Source organism: Sinohyriopsis cumingii, chromosome 11 (genome assembly GCF_028554795.1).
Source record: "Sinohyriopsis cumingii isolate HCF-2022 chromosome 11, ASM2855479v2, whole genome shotgun sequence".
Lineage (NCBI taxonomy): Eukaryota > Metazoa > Mollusca > Bivalvia > Unionida > Unionidae > Sinohyriopsis > Sinohyriopsis cumingii.
In genome coordinates, this window is record NC_142971.1 from 3,901,447 (window position 1) to 3,925,542 (window position 24,096).

The 24,096-nt window shown below is 37.2% G+C and overlaps 1 protein-coding gene across 1 annotated transcript in view; it reads right to left on the reverse strand.

Annotated features, from left to right (window-relative positions):
* Window positions 1–24,096, reverse strand: part of LOC149787541 (uncharacterized) — a 591,304-nt gene that overhangs the window by 123,327 nt on the left and 443,881 nt on the right. The window contains exons 89-92 of the mRNA XM_089975575.1: window positions 14,097–15,678; window positions 12,106–12,411; window positions 8,367–8,804; window positions 4,792–4,933 (exon numbers count right to left, since the gene is read on the reverse strand). Of these exons, the coding sequence (XP_089831701.1) occupies window positions 4,792–4,933; window positions 8,367–8,804; window positions 12,106–12,411; window positions 14,097–15,678 (2,468 nt within the window). The remainder of the gene's footprint in view (window positions 1–4,791; window positions 4,934–8,366; window positions 8,805–12,105; window positions 12,412–14,096; window positions 15,679–24,096) is intronic.

The following is a 24,096-nucleotide window of genomic DNA, read 5'->3' on the forward strand; positions in this document are numbered from 1 at the left end:
AATAATAATAATAATCATTACTATTATTATTATTATTATTATTATTGATTTTGCCAGAAAATCTTCTTTCAAAACTGTCAATGCAATCTTTGCTAAGACCTAGTACAACTGAACTTCCCAATTTTATTTTGCTATACTTGAGATTTTCTATTGTGTTACTTATAATATTATTTTTTTTATTGAAACTTCATTGGATATAGTGCCATTGGTAAAGTTTTTGTTTGTGTCTTGATTTTGAAGTTGACCATGACATCAAAAAGTTTTTCAAGAATGACCTCAATAAATCTCTGAAGTATTTTTTATGACCTCCCTGAGATTGTTTTCCATCCTTTAGCTCACCACAGATGATCTTCTTTGGTAGTTGTTCATATGGCATCATAGTAATGTGGCCTTCCCTAATTCTCAGCTGTGATTTCATCAACAGAGTGTTGATGTTTGGAATGCCTGTGCATGTGAGAACTAGTGTATGGGACCTTGTCCTGCCATCTTTTTTCCACCAGTTTCTTCAGGCAGTCCATGTGAAAATTATTCAGCTTGTCTGCACTGCATCTGTACAACATCCAGGTGTCACATGCATACAGCAGGGGTGGCCCTGATGACCTTCAGTTTTGCTTAATGCATAATGAGGCCTTGCACTCCCACAGTGACACATTTGTCCATAGTTTGCTGAAGGCTGAAGGCCACACTTGCTTTGGCCATTCTAATACTGTTTTCACCATCAATGTGGATTGCATGTGACAATGCATTGACAAGGTAGGTGAACTTGTCTATGGCTGGAGGACCTGGCCATTCACCATGATGGTAAGCTCTGCATAAAGGCATTCTGGTGCAGGCTGGTGCATCAACTCTGTCTTCTTGACACTGATTGTGAGACCAAAATGTTTGCAAGCTGAAAAGAAATGATCCATATTCTGTTGTATGTCAGACTCAGATTTAGTATTATGGAAATAGTTGTCAGCAAATAGCAGATCATGAACAGTTACTTCCTGCAACTTCGTCTTCACCTGCAGCCTCCTCAGATCCAACAGCTTGCTTATCATTTCGGTATCTGGTGTTGATACCAGTGTCATAGTCATGGAATGCACATTTATGTTTGGCAGAGAACATTATAAGTGGGGCCAACCTAACTGGCTCAGATCACTCATATGACTGATGAGAAGCATACCATCATGGAATCACCAATTAACCATTAAAATGACCTTGGATGGAATTACCAAACCATTAAAATGACCTTGGATGGAATTACCAAACCATTAAAATGACCTTCGATGGAATTACCAAACCATTCAAATGACCTTGGATGGAATTACCAAACCATTCAAATGACCATGGATGGGGAGCCAAATGTTTTCATGATCTTCCGGAGGCCACCATGACTGACTATCAAAGGCTTTTTTATCAGGGCAACAAAAACCATGTACTAGTGAAGTTCTGAAGCTGATAATCTGCAAACATGATGTGAGAACAAATTAATGACTTCAAGAAACTCATGAACTGTTCATGAATGTGCATAACTGTTCTTCAAATGCTCATGATCAGTTCATAATTTGAGTTCATGAACAAATATTCATGAAAGTTCCACAACTAGTTCATGAACACTTCCTGAATTTTGATGCATCATACATGAAGTTCATGAACACACTGATGAACTCTTATTAACTATTATAATATCTTTAAAGTTCCTGAAATGTCATGAACTTAGTTCATGAACAATTCAAGTACTTTGATGCACCACCAAGATATTTCTGAAAAATGTATATGACATTTCTATATCTATATATTCATAAAATGTTCATGAAAATTCATTATACAAACTTCCTCACAATATTTGTGAAATATAAATAAAATTAAATAATATTGTTAGAAAATGATATGATACTGTACAAATGTTCATAGAGCTCTTTTATTCAATTCTTGTGTACTTAACCTGAGTAGATCTGGGTTAATATGGGAAAATGTTTTCTGGCATGAACAAAATGTACTTGCTATATAAAAACATTGTTTTAATGCTTTCATCCATTACTGTCATAAACTGCATATTCTGTTGACTTATAACAATCACCAGTTGCCAATTTGCTGTAAAAACCGAAGTATGTAAACAATGATTATCCGGGTTGGATGACTGTGAAAAAGACGTGATATGATTGAATTTAGATGTTCAGGATTGTTTTCTGTTTTGTGACATCACTATTTCTATAATCTGATGTCATTTGGTAAATTAAAACAAAAAACCCCCAAAACTAGTTAATGAGCTGTTCAAGAACTGACCATTTTCAATTCATTCATATTCATTGAACAGTTCAAGCCATTTCATAAATTGTTCATAATCATTTCACAGGGGCATGGTCCCTTATCCTTTCCTGAAGCTAAATTTACTCTCAGACAGAAGCCCTTGATCAATGTGATGCACAAGGATTATGTCTGCTAGTGACAGCAAGGAGATGTCCTGATGGTTGTCACATGATTGCCTGTTGCCTTTCTTCTCACACAGGTGGATGATGGACGCATTCTTATATTCCTGGGGTATCACTTTGAGTCCACACTGACTGGAAGAATTCATTTGTGTTTCTGAACCATGTGCAAGCCTCTGGCTTTGTAGATGTTTGCTATTACAAAATCTGCTTCATATTTGATAGTAAGTCAATTGCTTTCTTAGTTTCAGTCAGCACTGGAGAACCAGCAAATGGCATGTTGGTTTCCACTTGAGGTAGTTGGCCATCAGCACTTGGTACTGGAGATGTTCTTGATGAATGCCTGTTGTTGTTGTTGTTGTTGTTGTAGGTTTAACCCCATTTTTCAGCACATGATAGGCTATACATAGTGGCCAGTATTAATGGTGGAGGAAGAACCCGGGAATATCCCGGAAAGAACCACCGACCCACGAGAAGCTACTGGCAATCCTTCTCACATACCCACATTAGCCGAATCCGAGACTCGAACCCATGCAGACAGAGGTGAGATAGCAGTGATCCATAACGGAAAGCGCTTTAGACCACTCGGTCACTGGGGCTGCCTATGAATGAATGGCCTGTAGATTGTCTTCAGAGCATTAATGAAGTTCTTGATTCAGTCCTGTCTGCATAGGACTCGATTTGCATCCATGTGCACAAACTGATGCTGAACTGTGATGGGGGGGCCGCTACAACCTGTCGCGTATCTGGGACAAACTGTTAACATCGCTTACCATTCCAATGAGCGATGTTGACAGTCAGTAGAGATCACATGGGTCTGCTGATGAAGTCCTTAGTGTAACGGCGAAAGCTTCAGGTTAGCGTTCTCTATTTTTGTATGTATGTAATTGAAAAGTTAAATACATTGTCAAGAATAATGAATTGTGTTCTAAACAGGCCTTTTCAAGCTTATGTTTTTCATGCAGTAGATTCCACATGTCAGCGTCATTCTCATCAAACCAGTCCTGATATTTATATATAGTAGGACATCAGGTTTTGGATGCAGTTAAAGTTCAAAGAGTCTCTGAAGGATGCACAGTTTTCTTCAATGTTCTGAGTTTGCAAAAATTGTTGCAAGTTAGATGCATGGTTCATGAACAAATGCCTGTTTCATATTCTCCTGTTTCAATGTGGAGACAATGAGCTTTTGGACTTTTAGAATTCTTCCAGGCTGAATCTGTATATTAAGCACATAGTCAGTTGAACAGACTGCAGTTCCGATGGTCTTAGTCACCCTGCCTGTCCCTTCTCCTGAAAATAACATAACATAGTAAATTAGGTGCCAGTTCTTGGAGTATCATTGCAGTCAAGACGTCTTGATGTGGTCTGGCAGTTCAAAGACTATCATGATGATTAGAAGGTCAAGTTCCTCAGTAGGAAGAGCCCACTGATGTTGTTGCATTTGCCAATGCCATTTGTGCTGATGATGCCTGGCCATATTGGTAAAGAAAGTCCATTCATACATCCATGCCTCTAGCCATCACACAAGCTTATAACCTGGATAACGTCTATCGTCATATCTGGTATTATGTTACATGAACATGAGTAGACAACAATGACATTTTCAGATCCACAATGCACCCTGGGGAAGGAGGGAAGAGGGTTAATGTTCATCTTATCATCGGTAAAATGGACTATTTCTTGTAACCTGAACCACTGAGATAGGTTGAGTATATCTACAGGGTTATTGGTATCCATGGAGATGAGTAGATGACATAAGGTATCTGAGCCTGGATGCTGCCCTCTGGGAAGGAGAATTGTCATTTGAGGAATGGGTCAGAAATAAAAATGTATAAATACTTTGTCTTAACTATATATTCAGTTATTTATTAAATGAAACAGTATACCAAATGGGATACTAATTAACCTCTGAACTACAGTTAAAGTGTTTCTTTTTAAAAAGGAAGAGTTAAATAATTTCTTTATTTTAAGTAAAAAATTTAATATTTGAATAGAAATCAAAAATATTTTCGAAAGAATTTGAGATAAAAAGAATATGATTATTATCAGTGGAATCTCAATTTGTGATTTAACCCTTGTCCCATAACTTATGATATTTATTATAACAAGCCAATTTGTCTCCAGTAAAAATGTGCCATACAATTACATATCAACCACAACAACCTCACAGTTTCACCTTTCCATGTGATATTTATCAGTGCACAAGCCCACCTGAGAAACTGATACTTCATACATGTATATACAATGCAAATAATTGATGTGGCAATTATCCCATACCATGCACAGCATTACTATGTACAATGACACCCACTTTTCTGTCCCTATATGAGTATTTTAAATGTCAAGGTTACTTTGGTTGGCCAATAAGTAGCTTCCTTACCTGCAGACAGGTGGGTTCAGATGATCCTCACATCTACCATTATTAGAGCAATCAGGATTGCCTGGGCAATCTGGTAGTTCACATCCAATGTCTTGCCAGCCAGGATCACATGTGCAAGTGTGTGTACTGCTGTCACAGTCACCTGTAAGAATATGATGTAAGCTATCAACAGCAATGAGGTAATACACATCAGGTTAGCAGAACCAATTTGGTGTTCTCACTAGCGAATGACTGTTAAAACCTGTGGGCAGATGTTAGAGGAGATATTTCTTTTAAAAATTAAGTTTTAGTACATCTTGTCATCATGGCAGCATTAAGTGTTTTGATAAGAATTTCAATAAAAAGACAGTTTAAAGGGGAGTAATGACACAAATCCTTGAAAATGCATTTTCAAACCTAAATGTAACATTTAAAAGTTGTTTTTTTTAGCAAGATAAAAGGTATTTAATGAAAAGTCTATGAATACATAAGAAGACTGCAAGCAGCACTGCATCACAAAACTATTTATGTGTCATACAATATCAAGGAGTACACTTATTTTATATTTTTAGTGCTACCATCATGTCAAGGCATGTTCTACAAATGGTAAAAGTCTATAACAACCCATTATATCAATAGGTGAATATACCTTAGTATTCTGCTGGTGTAGCTAATTGATGGTATATTTTTTCTGGAAAGCATGACAACTTTAAAATAAAACCAATCTTTCTGGCTTTAATTATTAAGTTGTGTTACATTCAATGAAAGCTTTTTACAGATGTGTGGAAATAATACTTGATTGCAAGGCTACTATAACAAATTACTCTGATAAGTTTGCAAAGATATTTTGACCCTAGTTCATGATTCCTACACAAATCTGACCCTTCTCTACCATAACATTTTCATTACTTCTCCGTGACAAATTTCCCACATGAAATTCTTTAATGTTTACTATCAAAAGGCTAGATGTAAACAGACATAACATTGGTCATCACAATATGAGATAACCACACCATATAATCAGCTCTATTTGTCATGATGGCTTCCTCTTTCCTTTACAACCATCCAATCCACCCACTTTAGCATTACAGATTAACAAGATAGAAATGTGCAATTTTTGAATTTTGGTAATTTTTAATAGTTCTGTTATTTTTCATAACATTTTTTCCCAAGGCTATTGCATATTTTTCAATGACAAACATTTTTTTCCAAGACTGGGGGAACCCTGCAGTAAGAAAACCCTGTTAAACAGAATAGTGTGTGTGTGTGTGTGTGTCTCTGTGTGATGTTTAAAAATGTGAAGCTAAAGAATTACAAAAAGAACCTAGGAAGAGAAAAACAAGAAATGTTCAGCTAATTTTATCACATAAAATTAATTAACATCATTATCATGACATCATGTCACAATTGTTCCAAAACTTTACTGCAAGACCTAACCAAACGTAAAATTTATGCCAATAAAAATATCTAATGGTTTAGAAGCCAATCTACTGATCCAAATTTGTAAATCTATGAGTCTGAGATCCTGGATCTGTCACATGTATGCTGTAAAGGTTTATGAAGAACATAACCTTAAATTTATGTGTATTAAATATTAAATTTATGAATTAGCGCCTTTCTCAAGGACACATTAAGCAACTTTACTCATCTAGTATCAAACCTAAGATTATGTACAGTAGTCCCCCTCTTGAATGACCCCCCCTAACGAGTGGCCACCCACTTCTTATGGCCAGAATCCCTTGGCACCAACGAGTTTGTGTTCAAAAGCACCCCTCAAGAATGGCCACCCCTCTAACGCAACCAGCATATTGGAACAAAAATGTAAAATGTTCCCCTCACAAGTGGACACTTTTTATTTCAAATATGTCCAGAATCAATAATTCATTCATATCGTGATGTAAGGTAAGTAATCAGATTATCTCTATCATCGATACATGTCTCCCAATGTCACGTTTCCATTACTGAAAGAAGTGTTGACTAAAGTACATGTAACACTCACTAAGATTAATATACATCATTGTCTATAAAAGCCAACGTTTACAGGAAATGAGCTTAACAATGTTATGATAGAGGCTTCACACATCTGTCAAGTTCTTCTCTTTGATGATTACAACTGGACATAATTATCAAGATCATAACATGGTCAGCATAGGCTAAAAATAGATTATGTGGATTAACACACACATAGAAATTAAATTTGAACAAAACAGGGTACCAAACAAAGACCGAAAAATCATGTGACAATATATTTCTGCTTCTTTTACGAAGAAGGCATTCGTCCACTCTACAAAGGTTTCATCTGCATAATTAAATTGCATACAGTTAGCAACATCCGAATAAGTTATTACCAAACATTAACTTGTCATCACATAGCTAAGACGTATTATTTTTTGAAGAAAATCGGTTATTCTACTTGATGACATTGGGTGGGGTGTGGGGCGGGGGGACTTGCTGAACAATTTCATGTAGAAAAGACTTGAATAAACAATGTTGTAACAGATAAGGAGATTATTCAGCAGCAGTGGGAAAATGGAGCAAATGGAAAGAGAATTATGTATGTACCAAGATGATGTTTTTGAATGGTTTTGCAATGTGCATCACAACAATACCTGCTTGCATATCATGCTTATGCCAAGAATAAGAACTATTAATATATATTCAGTTGAAATAATTCTATTTGTAAGACAAGAAGAACCTTTTAATAATTAATGTTACCATGAAACGAAGATAACTATGTACATTACATATACTTCTCACAAAAAATTTAGTCCCCCTCTGGAAAGGCCATCCATCTTATAAGGCCACTTTCCCAGTGCAGAAGGGGTGGCCATATAAGAGAGGGAGCACTGTAGTATGAGTTTTGACACTCTGTGGAAAGAACTACCATGACATCCTCAGAAATGATGAACACTCATAAAAGATCATATATCCAATCACATCTTCATATTTAAAGGGCTATTTGATTGGACAAATTTCAAGCTCTGCTGCAACTCTACAATATACTCTTGTACATGCTGGTACTTTTGTGATGTTTTATACTCCATATGATCTAAAGCTGCATAGGCAGTGATTTTGATTGTAATTGTTGTTTAACGTCATACATGTGTATTATCAAAAGAAAGGTTATATTGCATCAAGGCAACTGGATTAATGTGCCTTGCCTAGATATGCACCAAGGAGGCTGACCTGGCCTGGTCTGGGCAGGATCTGAACACATGAACTTCTGAGTATGCTAACCACTAAACCATCACAGTTCACACACAAAAAAATTCTTTCAATTTCGGCAAAAAACATCCTTAATTTGTTTGGAAAGGGTTAAAAATGTTCAAGATGTGTGGATTCTACTGGATCATAAGATAGCAAATGCAAAATTATTATCCCTCAATTTCTGAACATTTTTACCCGTTTTTTCCAGCCATTTTCTTCTTTGAAAAGTATATAGATTTATTATGTGTTACAAAGTAAAATGGCAAGTGATAAAAATCAACAGGATATTGTTCTGATTAAAATGTATTCAATAAATTAAGTATAGAGAACTAGTGTTGCTGAAAATAATGACAAGGAATGAGTCTGTAAATATTACTGACTATACTCACCTCTTCCACTGCAGTCTGTATTTTTAAGACCAGGACATCCTGGTATGTCACAGAGTCTTCCCTTCCAGCCTGTTACATAGTCACATTTACAAAAGCCATTGACAATATGACCATTCCCTGAGCATTCTGAATTACATCCAACTCCAGCCCAGCCTTCCTCACATTCACAGAACCCTGAGTTAGGTGGGTTCTGAACCCCATGGATGCAAGGATCATCACATGCAACTCCCATCCAGGGCCCCTGGCAGTTCATACACTTAGGTGGATCAAATGTGTCATTACAGACACCACGATTGTTACAGTCTGGGTTTCCAGGACAGTCTGGGATGTGACAGGCCACTCCTTGCCAGCCTGCATCGCACTCACAAGTGTGACTCTGAGAATCACAGTCTCCATGTCCACTACATTCCTCATTTGTTATTGTGTTTCTTGGACAACCTACAAACAACAAAGGGGCATGTAATTTCTTCAGGATTTTCAAGTAAAACTGACTTTTACTATAAACTATGTTTTAATTTCTAGAAAAGAACCTCACAGAATAATTGATGTCAAATTAGCACAGTCTGCTTTGACTTTTAGTTTAATCACAAATTACTATCCAAATTTTTATACTGCATACACTGTTCTTTTCAACAACAAGAAAGAATCCAAAAATTGTTAAGTGTCTTTTAAGCTATCAACAAAAGTCCCTTAAAGTGGCTGATGCTCTAATATTCAAAAAGAATTTCCAGGTATTGAAGATCAGACCATCTGTTCATTTTAAGTTCTGAGTATTTGAAACAACATTTGATACTCCTGAGCAAAAAGATTTTTTAATTTGCCATGGTGGCAGCCATATTGAATGTAAGAAGAGCAAAATTTAGGACAAACTAGACCCCATTACAAGACTTTTAGTGAAAACCTCTATTTTGATTAGACTATTCAGCAGAATTAATTACAAGATTTTTAACATCCTCACTGTAGCAGCCATATTTGAGGGCAGATCTGTAACATTTTCATTAAGAACCAACCAGATATCATAATTAATCTTCTGTTAAAAATAAACATATAGCACAAGTAGCATGATTTTCAATCTGTGTGCCATGATGGTCATACTGGATGTCAGATCAGCTCTATTTTCATTTAGTACCAACTATGACTCATAAAAAGTATTTTGGTCAAAACCCAATATTGGTAGGACTTTCCATCCTGGGCAAGTAGCTATAAGATGTTCAAGATTGCTGCTGTGGCCATATCTGATAGTAGATTGGTACAAGTTTTATTTAAGACCAACTAGACAAGTCTTCTGGTAGCAAAAGCAAGATTTTAAGATGGCTGTTGTGATAGCCATTTTGGATGTCAGATCTGCACCATTTTCATTTAGGACAAACTAGACATAAGTCTTTTAGTGGAACCTCCATGCTGATATCACCATCCATTCTCTTTCATGCACAGTAGCAATAAAAATATTCACAACATGGCCATTGTGGTCGCAGCAACTTTTTCATTTAGAACAAATTAGACAGCATAAGAGAGCTTCTGGATAAAAAATCCCATGCCAATATGACTTTCTGTTCAGAAGGAGTGGAAATAATAAAATTTTCAAGATAGCTGGCATAACAGCCAAGCTGGACAAGAGATTGGTGCCATTTTTATTTAATACAAAGTAGACATCACATAAAGTCTTTTATTGAAAACTCCATTCTGATATGCTATCCATTTGGAAGGAGCAGTGAAAGCAAGATTTTCAAGCTTGCAGTCATGACGGATGTCCCAGTAGAATTATTTTCATTTAGGACCAATGACACATCATCTGAGATCAGAGATTTTTTTAAATGAAAATCCCATGTTGATAGGACTTTCAGTTTCAGGAGGAGAAGTCATAACAAGATTTTTAAGATGGCTGCTGTGGTGGACATTCTGGATGTCAGACTGACACCCTTTTCATTTAAGACCAACTAGACATCATAAAAAAGTCTTTCAGTGCAATCCCCATGTTGATATTGCCATTCATTCATGAAAAAAGTCAAGATGGTAGCTGTAGTAGTCATACTGGTTTTCTGTGAATTACCATTGTTATTTAAGACCAACAAAACCTTGGGATGAATATGTGTGTAAAGTTTCATGGCAATCTTCTAAGTAGTTCAGGAGCAGTTGCGATAACAAACTTGTGCTACTAGATGGATGAACATATGTCAGATGACTGACACCAGGCTATCCCACAAGCTCTTCTGGTCTATAACCAGTGGAGCTAAAAATGAAAAGGAAGTTTATAATGGCCATTTGCCACCCAAATTCAATGCAGTATGTAAGAAACTGCATGTTAAGATATGATCTAAGGAATGCTATAAAACCAAATAGTTACAAAGAAGGCCCAAACGATCCCAATTCATAAGTACTCTGATGAAAATTATAAATTTATACAGGATATTTTTTATACAGGATATTTTTATACAGGATATTTTCTCTGCATTATACTGATACACATCTCACTCTGTTGCACAAAAAGGTGACATCTGAAAAAATACTAAGTGAAACACTCAGAGAGAGACAGATATATATATATATATATATATATATATATATATATATATATATATATATATATATATATACCATAAAATGAAATATATCTGATAATAACATACAAAAAGAACATTTTCATATAATATATACCAAAATTCTTCTTGCTGAATCAAAGCTTGGAGAATAAGCTGACATTTCTATCCCAAAAACACATTATATTCACATTCCATCCCAGTTCACCTGATCTTGAATCATATTTATAGATTTATCATAAAAAATAGCAGCATTTTAAGAGAATGTGAACTTTTGTATTGACCTGATCTGTTCAATTTATAAAACTAATATTTTGTGATTTAGCACAAAAAACTGAGTCTGCCTTAGCTTCAGTGATTGAAAGGAATGAAAAATTATTTAAACAAATATTTCACCAATAAAGTTTCTATGCTAATCTTAAGCATAAAACTAAAGGTGAAGTTTCACTATGATATCTTGTGAAGAAGAAAGTTTTATCACTACTTGTTACAAAACCTTAAACATTATGGCTTATAGCAGCAAAATGATACAAAACCATCCTCCTACAAATGTCAGACATAATCTAAAATATATATCAAATATTTCCCAAATACAGGACTGCGAGATTTGAAATTTTTTTGCACAATATATGACAAAATTATATGAGATATGATTTTTCTCCCTGAGGCCATTCGTGTACACTGTAGTCAAATGTAAGCAAAATGAACTTTGGATACATTTTTTTCCATGTCTGTAAATTGCTGGTTCTGTGGAAAAATGAACTTTGGATACATTTTTACCACGTCTGTAAATTGCTGATTCTGTGGATGACTGAAATGATACTTATATTCCTTCAACAGGTTTACTCAAATATAAATTTTATAATGAAAACACTTGTAAATTATGGTCCTCAATGTTAAAATATCACAAAGCAAACATCCTAGCATCAGAAATCTCTTACTGTGTGAGAAGGTGATCTCAAGGAAGGAGACTGTGAAACTGTCCTAAAATAAGATTTTTGTCTCACGCTGATATATCACAGGTATGCTGTAGGAACTGTATTGGATTGGTATCATGCAAATAAATCTGGTAGAAGAAAAATGGTTGTTTAGTTGATTCTTTACAACATGTACTTAATAAGCAATCACAGAAACAATTCTAAATATTGTCCTGAAGATTATACATTATCATTTTTTCAAAAGAATTATGAAAATATACATACCAGGTATTTCACAGTAGGTTCCACTCCAGCCTGACAGTGGGTTGCAGTAACATTTCCAATTACTGTCACATGTGCCATGGAATGAACATTGTATGTTACATCCTATACCATGGTAACAAGTGGTATTACAATGGCAAGTGTGGGTTGTTTGATTTGCAGTACCATACACACATAGGTCATCACAGGCTGGGCCCATCCAACCTCTGTCACACTGGGAGCAGACAGGAGGTTCATATCTAGAGTCACAAAAGCCTCTTCCATTACAGTTTGGTTCCCCTGGGCAATCAGGGTGAGAACAGTCTTCACCTGCCAAAATGTATAGGCATGAAATTTTACAAGAGTATTTTGGGGCCATACCTTAGTTTTGCATAAAAAATTAAGACATAATCTAGGGATGACATATTTCCCCACCCACCCACCAACCGTGTCCTCTGCCCATGTAATATTCTTCCTAAAAGTATGCTATGGTCAAGCAAACTCAATTTACACTACCAAACAAGATTCCTTTTTATAAAAAAAACTCAACATTTTGTGAGATTTGTTAATGTCAAAACTTAATTTTTGTATTGTTCAATTAGTAATATACTGATGCCGTGATTTCATTGCAAGTAACAGTGAAACTTCTTATCATCCTTGAGGATAGGATATCTTTATGTGCAATTTCAGGAATTCTCTGAAACTCATTTTCCCCACATCGGTCTGTATATGTGAAACAAAGCTCTTTATTTTACAAAGTACTCATTTCACATGGTTACCTTGCTATCTTTACTCACAGTTTCGATTGAGTAGGTTAATTTAAGGTAGATTAATTAGATTACATACACAATAACATTTACAACAGTGTTCGAATGATAAACAGAAATGAGTTACCTGACACATGACCAAAGCCACTGGTTCTTAAGCATGTAGGATTTGTATGCCTTTTAAGTCCAATATCAAAACACGTATGGCACTTAATTAGGTTCTCAGAGAAACACTCACATACATAGCTGTTATGGTAGACTGATGCATTTTATGTTTAATTACAAGAAAATGAAGTTAGATCACCTGTTATACAACCGGGGCCTCTTGATTTTAAGTTTGTAGGATTTTCGTGCCTTTTAACTTTTCTTTTATTTCACCTCCTATGTTTGATTCAAAAGACATAATTAACATGATAATACAAAGGAGGCCAGCTTTTAATACAGTGCAACAATAAAACAAATACTTCTGCAAGTCAGTTATCAAAACATGGTCGGCACTTAATTAGGTTCTCAGAGAAAGGCTCATGGACATAGCTATTGCGGTAGATTGACGCATTTTACATTTAATTACAAGAGGACACATTGCATTTATGATGATTACATGAAAAAGGAACTAAATGATAAAACTTTAACACAAATTTCAATTGATAAAAAAATTATTTAATTGGTATTTATTTATTAGAGTACTGCCTCCACTAGGCATAAGTGATATTTTCATTGATCAAAATTTTTTGTTACCAAGTCTGACTGCAATTTTCTTCAAGTTCAACAAACAGGAATCAATTTTTTTGTATTTTCTGGTTTTAAAAAATTGGATCCACGCCTGGCCCCACATTATAAGTGGGTTCGTGAGTTATCAAGGCATGAGTTATTGAGGGAGTGGTGTACCCAGGAGGATAAAAAGTTGTTAACTAAATGACTGATGTGACTACACAAAAAAAGAAAAGAAAAGAAAATTGTTAATTGAAATATGAAGATATATATTACAGGTAGGATATTATAGACATCAGTTTTGACAGAATTATTTTAAATAACCATATTTGCCAATAGGTAAAATTTCTATATGATGAGGACACAGTGTTTATACTTTATTTTCTTCCTTTCAGCAAAAACAAAGCTAAATCTAAAACTATCAACAGGAATGATCAATTAATTTTTAAATTCATTACCTTAAAGAACTTAAAAATAAGAGGTATACTGGCTTCTAATGGCAATTTTTAAAGGGGAATATAGGAAGAATTGTATTACCTGTCCATCCTGGGTTACAGTAGCATATTCCAGAAGCTGCCATACAGTGTCCATGTTTTGAGCAGTCATCGGAACTACCTGGGCATCCTTGAATGGTACATTTGTCCTCTCTCCAACCTCTATCACACATGCAGCTGCCATTGACACATGCACCATGGGTGTTACATTCCCACATACAGTACTCACCAACATGGCAGAAGTCACATACACACTGCCCAGAGTCACAGGTTCCATGGTTTCCACACTCAATGGAGCAGTCAGACCCATGGTAACAGGGATCACAAATACAAGTGCCACAAGCAGAGCATGCCCCATGACCACTACAAGTTGTGTTAGGGTTACACTGGTGATCACAATGGTAACCTACATAGCTTCCATAACACTGGCACACACCATGTTCATCACAGCTACCATGTCCACTACAGGTGATAGTCTCACTGCATTCAAATTCACAGTCTATCCCCACATAGCCTGGGTTACAAACACATTGTCCATTGTTCCAGTTTCCATTTCCACTACACATATTCCCATGAGAATCTGAAAAACTTCCTAATGCACCATTTCCCCCAGGTCCACTTCCAGCAGACACATACCGCTGATGTAAAAGAACCTTGTTGGTGTAGTTTCCACCTGTTGTACGAATTCTTCCACCACCCCCACCTCCACCTTGGTGCGACTCACAACAGTAACTGCAATCCGAACAGCAGCGGCAGCAGTCACTACCTGCACTATTTCCACTTGCATGCAATTGTCCCCATCCTTCCACGACTTGGCCATCAATCCAAACAGACCCACCTGCTCCTCCTCCTGCACCACCACTTCCAGATGTTCCATTCATGGTTATCCGGCCCTCAATATATGAAGCATCCTGAGCAAATCTGACTGCTGCCCCACCTGCCCCACCATTTGCATGGGAACAGCTTCCTCCTCCACTTCCTGCTGAGCTTGGCAGATAACTGCTATCATAGGTACCTCCCCCTCTACAAGAGCCACATCCAGATGCTGAACCACCAGAGCCACCATGTCCAGCCCCTGACCCTGGCCCACAGTTGGATCCTGCTCCAGGACCTGAATTTGCTGAGTAGCCCTTGCCAGTACCAACAATATTTCCTTGCTTCTCTATCTCAATAGTGATCCCCATGATGTAGGCTGAGTGAATGATCTCCCCTGAGGCATCATACTCCATGTGGAAATGATTCATTAGCAGTGACAATCCGGAGTTTACATTATAGTCTGCTACATCTTCGAAAATGAAGTGTCCACCTTTCAAAACTGTAAATGTCGTGAAGAGATATTTTCCTTCTGTAGCACCAATTAGGGAACACTCTCCAAATCCTGTTGACCTAAGGTAAGTGGTTCCACGAGTGTACATGTGGTTCACATCCAAAAGCCCACCATAGTTTTTCAAATAATACTCCACATAAGTGGTAGTAGCTAGATATGCATTGGCAGACTGCTCCACATACAGGTTGGAGTGCAAATGACTTCTCATGTATTTCTGACCAATGTAGATGGATTTTGAGCTCTGCACTTCAAGTAAACCTGAGCCATCCCCAGCAAGGTGTTCCACTGTGAGGTAACTCTGAAAATGGGACAGAACAGGTATTTCAAAAACATAGGCGTACATGTTCATAAAGTCAAACCTGTCTTATGCAGTTACCTTTGGAAAGTAAAACAACTTTACACAATGTTATCCAAAATACAACCTCTAGTCCAGAATGTGCAGAACTGCTATATCAATTAAACATGTCAATGCAACTTATTTTCTTGAGAATTAGACACATACCACCAACCTAATTTTTTATGGAGACTAAAAGAGGCAAATAATAATGTATTCTTTTGCCAACAACTCAAACAGATATGTATTTTTTTTGGGGGGGGTACAACTAATTTGAATTATGCAATACTTATCCATAGTTATTGTATAGCTTTCTTTTCTTGCCTAAAAAACCACTATCTATTTGATGCGACTACACCATCCCCAAGACTGAAGAATTGTCAGAATGAGGCAATACACTCATGCGATTAACCTTGGCACGTCACATGCAAAGCAAGTGGAGGGAGTTCATCTTTTACAAAGATGACTAGTAAATCAGGACATCAGAGTGGGGTTGCAGAAGGGCATTTTACAATAACTGTGGGTTAATACTGCATAATTAAAACTAATTTTACCCCACAAAAATCTGCATTTTAATAGCAGCAATAGCTTACCCATAGGTATTGTTTAGTTGAATTTGTAAGTAAGGAGGGTTGGCTGATGCTCAGATAATCTGATAGAAAAACAGAGAAAATAGAATGTACTCACTGTAGATATAGAGGTCCATGTTATGGAATGTTGGTGTTTCTTGGGGCCACATATTGTGCCACAACAAAGGGATCCAGAGACAAAATGCCTGCACTTTGTTGTGTTAAACCTTTACCTCATAGAGCAAAGTTACCCAGTGCAGTGCGCTATAAATAGAACACCTGTTACCTATTCGACTCCATATACATACGCCTGCCTGTTAAATGTTAAGCAATGTAGTGTATGTTACGGTTAACAGCAATTTTAACGATTTTACATTTTTGGTACACATCTATTATGTGTGGGAAAATTGAAGAGTAAAGTCCGATTGTTATAGCTGTGTAATTATTTTTCACGGAAGAAGTTTTTATGTGCTTTAAAATCTTGAGAGAACTCATTCACCGTCAAGTCAGTGAAGCCGTGTGACCAACCGTAGCTGCCATTTCTCATACTCGAAATTTAGAAGTTTTTTGTCCGCATCTACATCACTAAGTCATCTGAATTTGATAATTTATAAAAACTAATTGCTGCCTACATCAATATCAGGGCCTTTACCTAAGTTATTCAAGCTTTCATAGTTGTGATTCTAATCACGAAAACTTTGTAAATACTAAATGAAATCCGTGACCTACATGTTGGAGAGTGGAGATTACGAACCAGTTAATTTAAATAGCAGATGTAACATTAACAGTGACCACGTAATCTGACGTAATTGTCATTTGCAGAAATGAATGTAGTACCTAATAGGGGATTTTCCCCGAAGGTGGTGCTACTAAAACCCCGTTTAAAATGGACAATGTTTACAGCAGGCGTCAAAAGGCACTTCCATGCAAATGGAGGAGAGGCATCAAAAGGCGCTTCCATGCGAATGGAGTAGAGGCATCCAAAGGCGCTTGCATGAGATAAAGGGTTAATGAGCAGACTAGGTAAAAGGAGGAAAAGGCAGTATGTGAATGCCAAAATGCTGATTTCTTGACATCCTCCAATGAGGAGTGAATAAGGTAGGCTCAGGAGGTAGCAACAGCTTGAATCTCATGAGCTTTAAGTTTCATAAAGGAAAGGACTCAGTAAGTTAGAGACTGATATGCTCTTTTGATTGTGGCGACAATCCATCATAAGAAAGAGGCAGCTGAAATGTCTATGGAAATCTTGAGAGGAAGGAAAAGATGCTTCCTAGTATTTCATTTTGCACTGGATGCCTTAAAATAGAAATGGAGTGCTCGCATGGAGCATACAAGTTTATCATTTGCAGCACAGATTTGACTAAGACAGGGGATTTATATTGGTAGTGAAGCTATGTAAGGTAATTGAGTTTTGGCTACAAATCCCAGCTGACAAAGGAGGGAAACTGAATCATAATTCCCATTAAATTATACACAGCTTTGTCAATAGATAAGGCATGAATCTCTCGTCATCTTCATGCAGAGGCGAGGGTGAGTAGAAATAGTCTCAATGGTTCACAGGATGATTTGGTTAATGACCATAAAATACAAGAAAGATTCCATCTAGGTGTAAGAGAGCTAGAGACAGGTCTCTGCAACTCAAAATACTTAATAAGATCAGCAAAGTATAAATCTTAAACAATTGATGTGCTTTGAAAGAATTTAAGTGTTTGAAATGTTAGCTCTATATCTGTTGATACTAAGCATCTTTTGTTCTCAAACAGAAACACAAGGAAATCAGCAATATAAGTTAGAAAGGGACAACTAGGATCAATGCATTCCCTTCTGTATAATTCAAGGAAGATTCTCCATGTGGCATTATAAACTTTGGATGTTGAAGTTCTCCTGGTCAGAATGATGCAACTGTCAGCTTGGCCCAAAAAAAAATTATGGCAGAATGATTGCTTGAGATGAGCCAGGTATGAAGGTGGAGAATTTGTGGACCTGTTGTGTAGAAGTGAGCCCCAGTGTTGTGACAGAAGATCCCTCATGTGAAGAAGAGACCTGGGTTGAGAAAGTGATAGGTCTAGAAGGTCACTGAACCATGGACACTGGGGTCACAGTGGGGCTAAGAGAATGATCTAAGTTCTGACTGTTTGCAGGACTTGAAGTATCAGTCATATGAGTGGCAAGGCATATATGAACAACCAATACCACTAGAGACTGATCCAGGTCACAGGAGTAATGTAAAGTCTGTTGTTGAGCCTGGTTGCAAATATATCCATTAGATGTCTTCCCCACGGTGTGAAGATGGATTCTACGAGAATAGCTCTGCCAGTTCTGAACAGACTGTCCATCAAAACATTCTTCTTGCCTGGAATGTGGTAAACTCTGAGACTTATGTTCTCCAAGGTGATTCAGCGGAGGAGGTTCCAGACTTCCACACAAAGAGAAGAGGCTGACCTAATTATGGAAATAAGCTGTCACAGATATGTTGTGAAGGAGACCATGACACATGAACCCCTTACTCTGTCTGTGCACCCTTATAATCCTATAATGCTTTCATTTCTAGGCTATTTATGTGGAGGGGTGATCCAAAGACCCTGTGGAATTATGTCCCTCAGTTTAAATGAACACCCCAACCAGAATCTGATGCAGCGGCAAATAGATGAGAGAGGGGGTCAGGTGCATGCATGAAGACATCCTAAGAGAACCAAATTGGCAGTGGTATTCATGGTTTATTGAGGGACAAGTATAGTCAAATAGTCAAGTTTTTGCTTGTAGCACCTCTAAAAGAGCTAGGATTCAATCTACAAGATCCAGTGGAACTCTAAGTTCTGATTTGTGAGGAAATTCATACCTACATAAACAAAGTCTTGTGATAGAATGAGTTTTGATTTCTTGAGGTTTGGCAACATGAGTTACCCTGGACCAACAACAAATATTGATGAAGGGACTGGACCTGAACATATTGGATCAGCCAAAATACTGGAGAACTGCTATTTCCTGTGATCAGATGAAAGCTCTGGGTGCTAAAGAAATAATAAATGGTAGGACCTGGAATTTAAAACTTCTCAGTCTAAGCAAAACTGGAGATATCAGCAGTGAGAAGGAAATGTAGGGATGTGTAGATTGGCATGCTGAATGTCAATGGAGAACGCTCGATTGAATGGGTGAAGTGCATTCCAGACTGAGGAGGTGGTCTCTGTATTGAAAGGTTCTTCTAGAAGAAAATGGTTTCAAGTGGAGAGGTCTATTAAAATGCAAAACTTTCCAATTTTCTTGGTAACCAGGAAGGTAAAGAATATAAGGCAAGTGACTGATCATTCAGAACCCTCTCAACTGTCCCTTTCTGTAAAAGGTTGTGCACTTCCTCCTTCAGTTTCACCAGACTGGATTGGTGAATAAAGATGGGGGTCCTGGATAGAGGAGGTAGTTCTAAAAACTGGAGTTGGAACCCCTCACTCATGACTGAAAGGACCCAACCATCATCTGTAATTCTTCACCAAGCCTCAGAAAAGAGGCATAGGCAAGCATTGATAGAAATTTCTGCCTCCTTCCTTTCCAGGTTCATTGGGAACCAGTTTTTCTGTTGCCAGGAGCCTGATGGAGGATGAGGTCATGTTTGAGGTTGCATATTGGACTGGGTCTGTGTCTGCTTTAAGAACTTGGCAGAAGGCCCCTGGAATTGATTCAGATTGACGTGTATCATGGCCAACTGCAATGGGCCATGAGTGGATGTGAAGGATTTATGTTGAAGATTCTGTGAGTCTTAAAAAGCCATGGTAGGAATGTGGCCTTCAAAGAGAGTTTTGGTTTTTAAGTGGAGCAGCACTAAGAAGGTCTTTATTGTGGTCGACCAAGAGGATTCCACAGCAACGTTACAGTGGATGTGAATAAGTTCTGCTGACAAAGCCATAGCATGAAAAAGTGCATGCCAGGAAGTCTTGGCCACGTCTTTCAGCACACCAAACTGGAAAGGATCTTTTTGGACTGTGTACTAAGTGGTTTTGTGCACCAATCAGGGGATAAGAGGTTATAGACTTCATCTATTACTTTTCAAAAGATCATACCTCCTCCTCCACATAAAACAGAGGAGAAGGAGTGTATAAGTAGGCATAAGTAGTACTTCCTCCATGCTGAACTCTAATATTAGAGTCTACTAGACTGGAGATAATATCATCGAGGACAGTTCAAGCAGGAGAGTGTAAGGGCATCATTAAGTCACTTGAATATGGAAAGGGTATAGGACCACTCTACACTAAGCCCCATACTAAAACACAGTGAGTAGGGGCTTACAGGAAAGTATTTGCTTAGTAGAAAAGAAAACACTTTCTGTCCCATAAGAAGTTACACCTCTAGCCTTACAAACTGTTTCCATCCAGTGATGAGGTGATGGTGAGATTTGAGCCATTATTGCCTATGATATGAGGGCAGAGTCCAAAAGCCCAAGGTGCCATACAAGACCAAAGATCATGAGGTGGAGGGCTCCACATCCCACAGGAATTCAATGGAATAACAGAAATGGGGGGATACCAATCCAATCCCCAATCCTAGTGTGAGCCCACTGGTTAGACTCCCATTGTTGTTCATAATGAGGTGTAGAGAGTGGAGAGGGGGTGACTCAGTCTTAACCCTATGCCCATACTGTGAGGCCATAATGTGATGATCTGAGGATAAAGGATCATCAATTGATGCATCACTTAAAAAAGTGTGGTACTGATCCCTCCCATGGAGATGGTGTAACTCACTACATCTTAACAGGTAGTAGTGGTGCATCTGCTCCTTGATAGAGGTAGAAACATGTTACAGTTGAGGCAGTGCCTCTCCTCCTAAATAGGAGATAGAGACATGCCACAAGATAAGTGGTGCATATCCTGAACAATAAGAGGCAGCGACACTAAGATGAGAGGTGCATCTCCTCCACAGTGAGAGGCAGAGACACTAAGATGAGAGGTGCATCTCCTCCACAGTGAGTGGCAGAGACACACTACACGATGAATGAATCTCCCTCATGGGAATCAGTAACACGTTACTAGATGGCTGGTGTATCTCCTTCATAGTAGGAGGTAGGAACGTGCAAGGAGGATTTTTTGGGTCCAAAGACCCAAAGTTCTTGCAGAACCCTGAGGGGTCTGTAAGAGAGTAACTGGAAAATTCTAATGAAGGTGGAGAGTGATGTTTTTTCTTTCACTGATATGAGCAGTCCACAAGATTCCAGGTTTCTTTTATCCATGATTTATAAAATGTACAACAATTTTTACCTTGTGCATTTTGAACATTTAATGAAGTCGCAAGAAGACTTCTAGTGACCACACTTTCCCGCAGACTGTGTTTACATTATTCTATAATAATAAAAATAAATGACAATATATATATATATATATATATATATATATATATATATATATATATATATATATATATATAGATGTTATTTAATGTCATGTGTAAGTCTGCTTATTTGTATCTACTGCATATGGAGTACACCCTTGTGCTTTCTATGCATGTAGTAAACAATAGTAAAGTTTATCTGTCTTTTTCTGTGTAAGAGCAAGAGTTCTCAGGTTTCTGAAAACAAATTTATTAACTGAGGGCAGTAGACATACATACAGTAGCGATGTTAAAGGAAACTTCAATGCATTGAATAAAATAGGACAGATATGATATTCAATGTCAATCTAGACAGATGATCACATGGCTGTCATTATTCCTGCATACCATGACTTACCAGTAGATAGATATATTTGATAAAGTTAGTAAAGTGTATCTGATTCCTGCAGGTGTACACGAAGTAATCCTTAGTCCCTGATTCAGGAACCAAATACTAGAGGGAAAGGTTTACTACATATGATGTAGAAAAACAAATGGATACTTGAACACCCTTAGAGGGAATTAACTGTAGAGGCCAGACTGTAAATGTGGTTAAAAAACAATGCTACAGCAAATTTTTGCAGGTGATTGTTGGCACATGTCTGATCACTACAATGTCCTTGAAAAAGAGTAACTATCTGCATGTGTTTTATGCACAACATACCAAGGACAAGGCAAGTTGCATGAGTGCATTGTGTCCTACAAATCAAACAGAAGGTGGGTTTTCTGCATGAAAAAGAAAGCTAAATAATAGCTATGGTAAGCTATTGGTGCCATTAAAATGCTTACGACAGCTGGTTGGTCATCTTGCAAGATTTATATAACCAAATGGATGGGTGAAAGTGATGAAAAAGCACGAATGTCAAGCAAATATTGTTATAATATCATTTTACTTACTAACTTGTTATATTTAGACCTGATTAGCCTAAGAAGTTGTCATTAATACAAATAGATTATTTTGTTGCCAATGAACATGTTCCAGATGTGTACATGTACTTAGACAGGGCTTAGCTATTAAGTCCCCAATGTGAAATTACTGAAATTATGTCTATCATCATATAGAATTGAATCTTTCAGAACCAAACCAAAATTTAGAAGCACATGGACAAACAGAATATAGAAATGAAGAAAGAGCATCATACTTGTGTGAGTAGCACAATTGAAGATCTGAACATTTCACATTTAAGGATCACTGTTTTACATCAACGTACACACTATACTTCTTGTAGACTAGTTTCAAGAGGGGCATCAAAATTTGATCCAGATATAAGATAACTGCAACATACTTAAAAATGCATCCTCTTTCACGATCAATGTCATTTTCCCTGTTTGTGAAAAAAGCTATGGTTTTACACTGATCAAAAGTTACAATGTATAATCTCTTTAACTCTCCCTGTCATTTTATTGAAAAGAATAATGCATTTGTTAAAAAGGAAAGCCTACAGTGTAGTAAAGATTTCCTTAATGATGTCATAGCTATGTGCTGCTGTCATACACTTTTATGTACAGCATTAAAAGATTAGTGGGCAAAATACAATTTTTGTATGGTTTGCAGTATATACTACTAGAAACCAATTTTATGTCAAATATATCACAACTTGGCCTCTTTGCGTTTTTCAGTCCATATTACAAGTCCAAAAATCAGTCTTCACAAATCCCTCTTCTTCTGGCTGTTAAATCCTCTCTGAAGAGGGGTCAGCCACATGGGTTCTCCTTCTCCATTCAGCTTTGTCACCAGTTTATTCAATAAGAGTGGAATAGAGAATTATTCTAACTTCAAAAGGGCATGTGCTAATTTTCAGCAATCAGATAAATTTCATCCTGACTGGCTAAACTAAATAAGTGGTGTATGTTTCCCAAATGAAATTCAATGTTTTAAGTATTCTCCCTTGGAAAATTAGTCTCTGTTTCTGTGGGAAGGCAAGAAGTTCTTAGGTTTGAGATTAGTAGAAAGTACTTTTGGGTTCAAATTGTCCAAGAGATGGGTGTCTGGAGGTTTGAGGGACACGAACTGAAAGCTACAGAGAGATTCAGTTATGTAGAAATGAGTTGGTCTCAGAAAGCACAAGTGCAAATAGCTCTCTCTCTCTCTCTCTATATATATATATATATATGTGTGTGTGTGTGTGTGTGTTTGTACCTATAAAGTGGCCAAGAGAGGAGAAAATATATGAAAGATTACCCAAAATGAGGCTGGAGAGAAAGAGAGAGAGAGAAAGAGAAGCAAAGGGAAGAACATTGACTCTAACCTGTCACCAACTTTGAATTTGGAAGGACTAGCAAGCAACCAGGTTATGCAGGCATGCTGGGCAACTGAGTCTGATTATTCACTTGATTTTATATGAACTTTGTCTGATTGGTATAAACAAAATGGCTTTTTAAATAAATTTGGTAATTTTATTTCCAAGAGTAAGTGTATCATTCAAATGTCATGTTCAATTTCATTTTGTTTATATTAGTG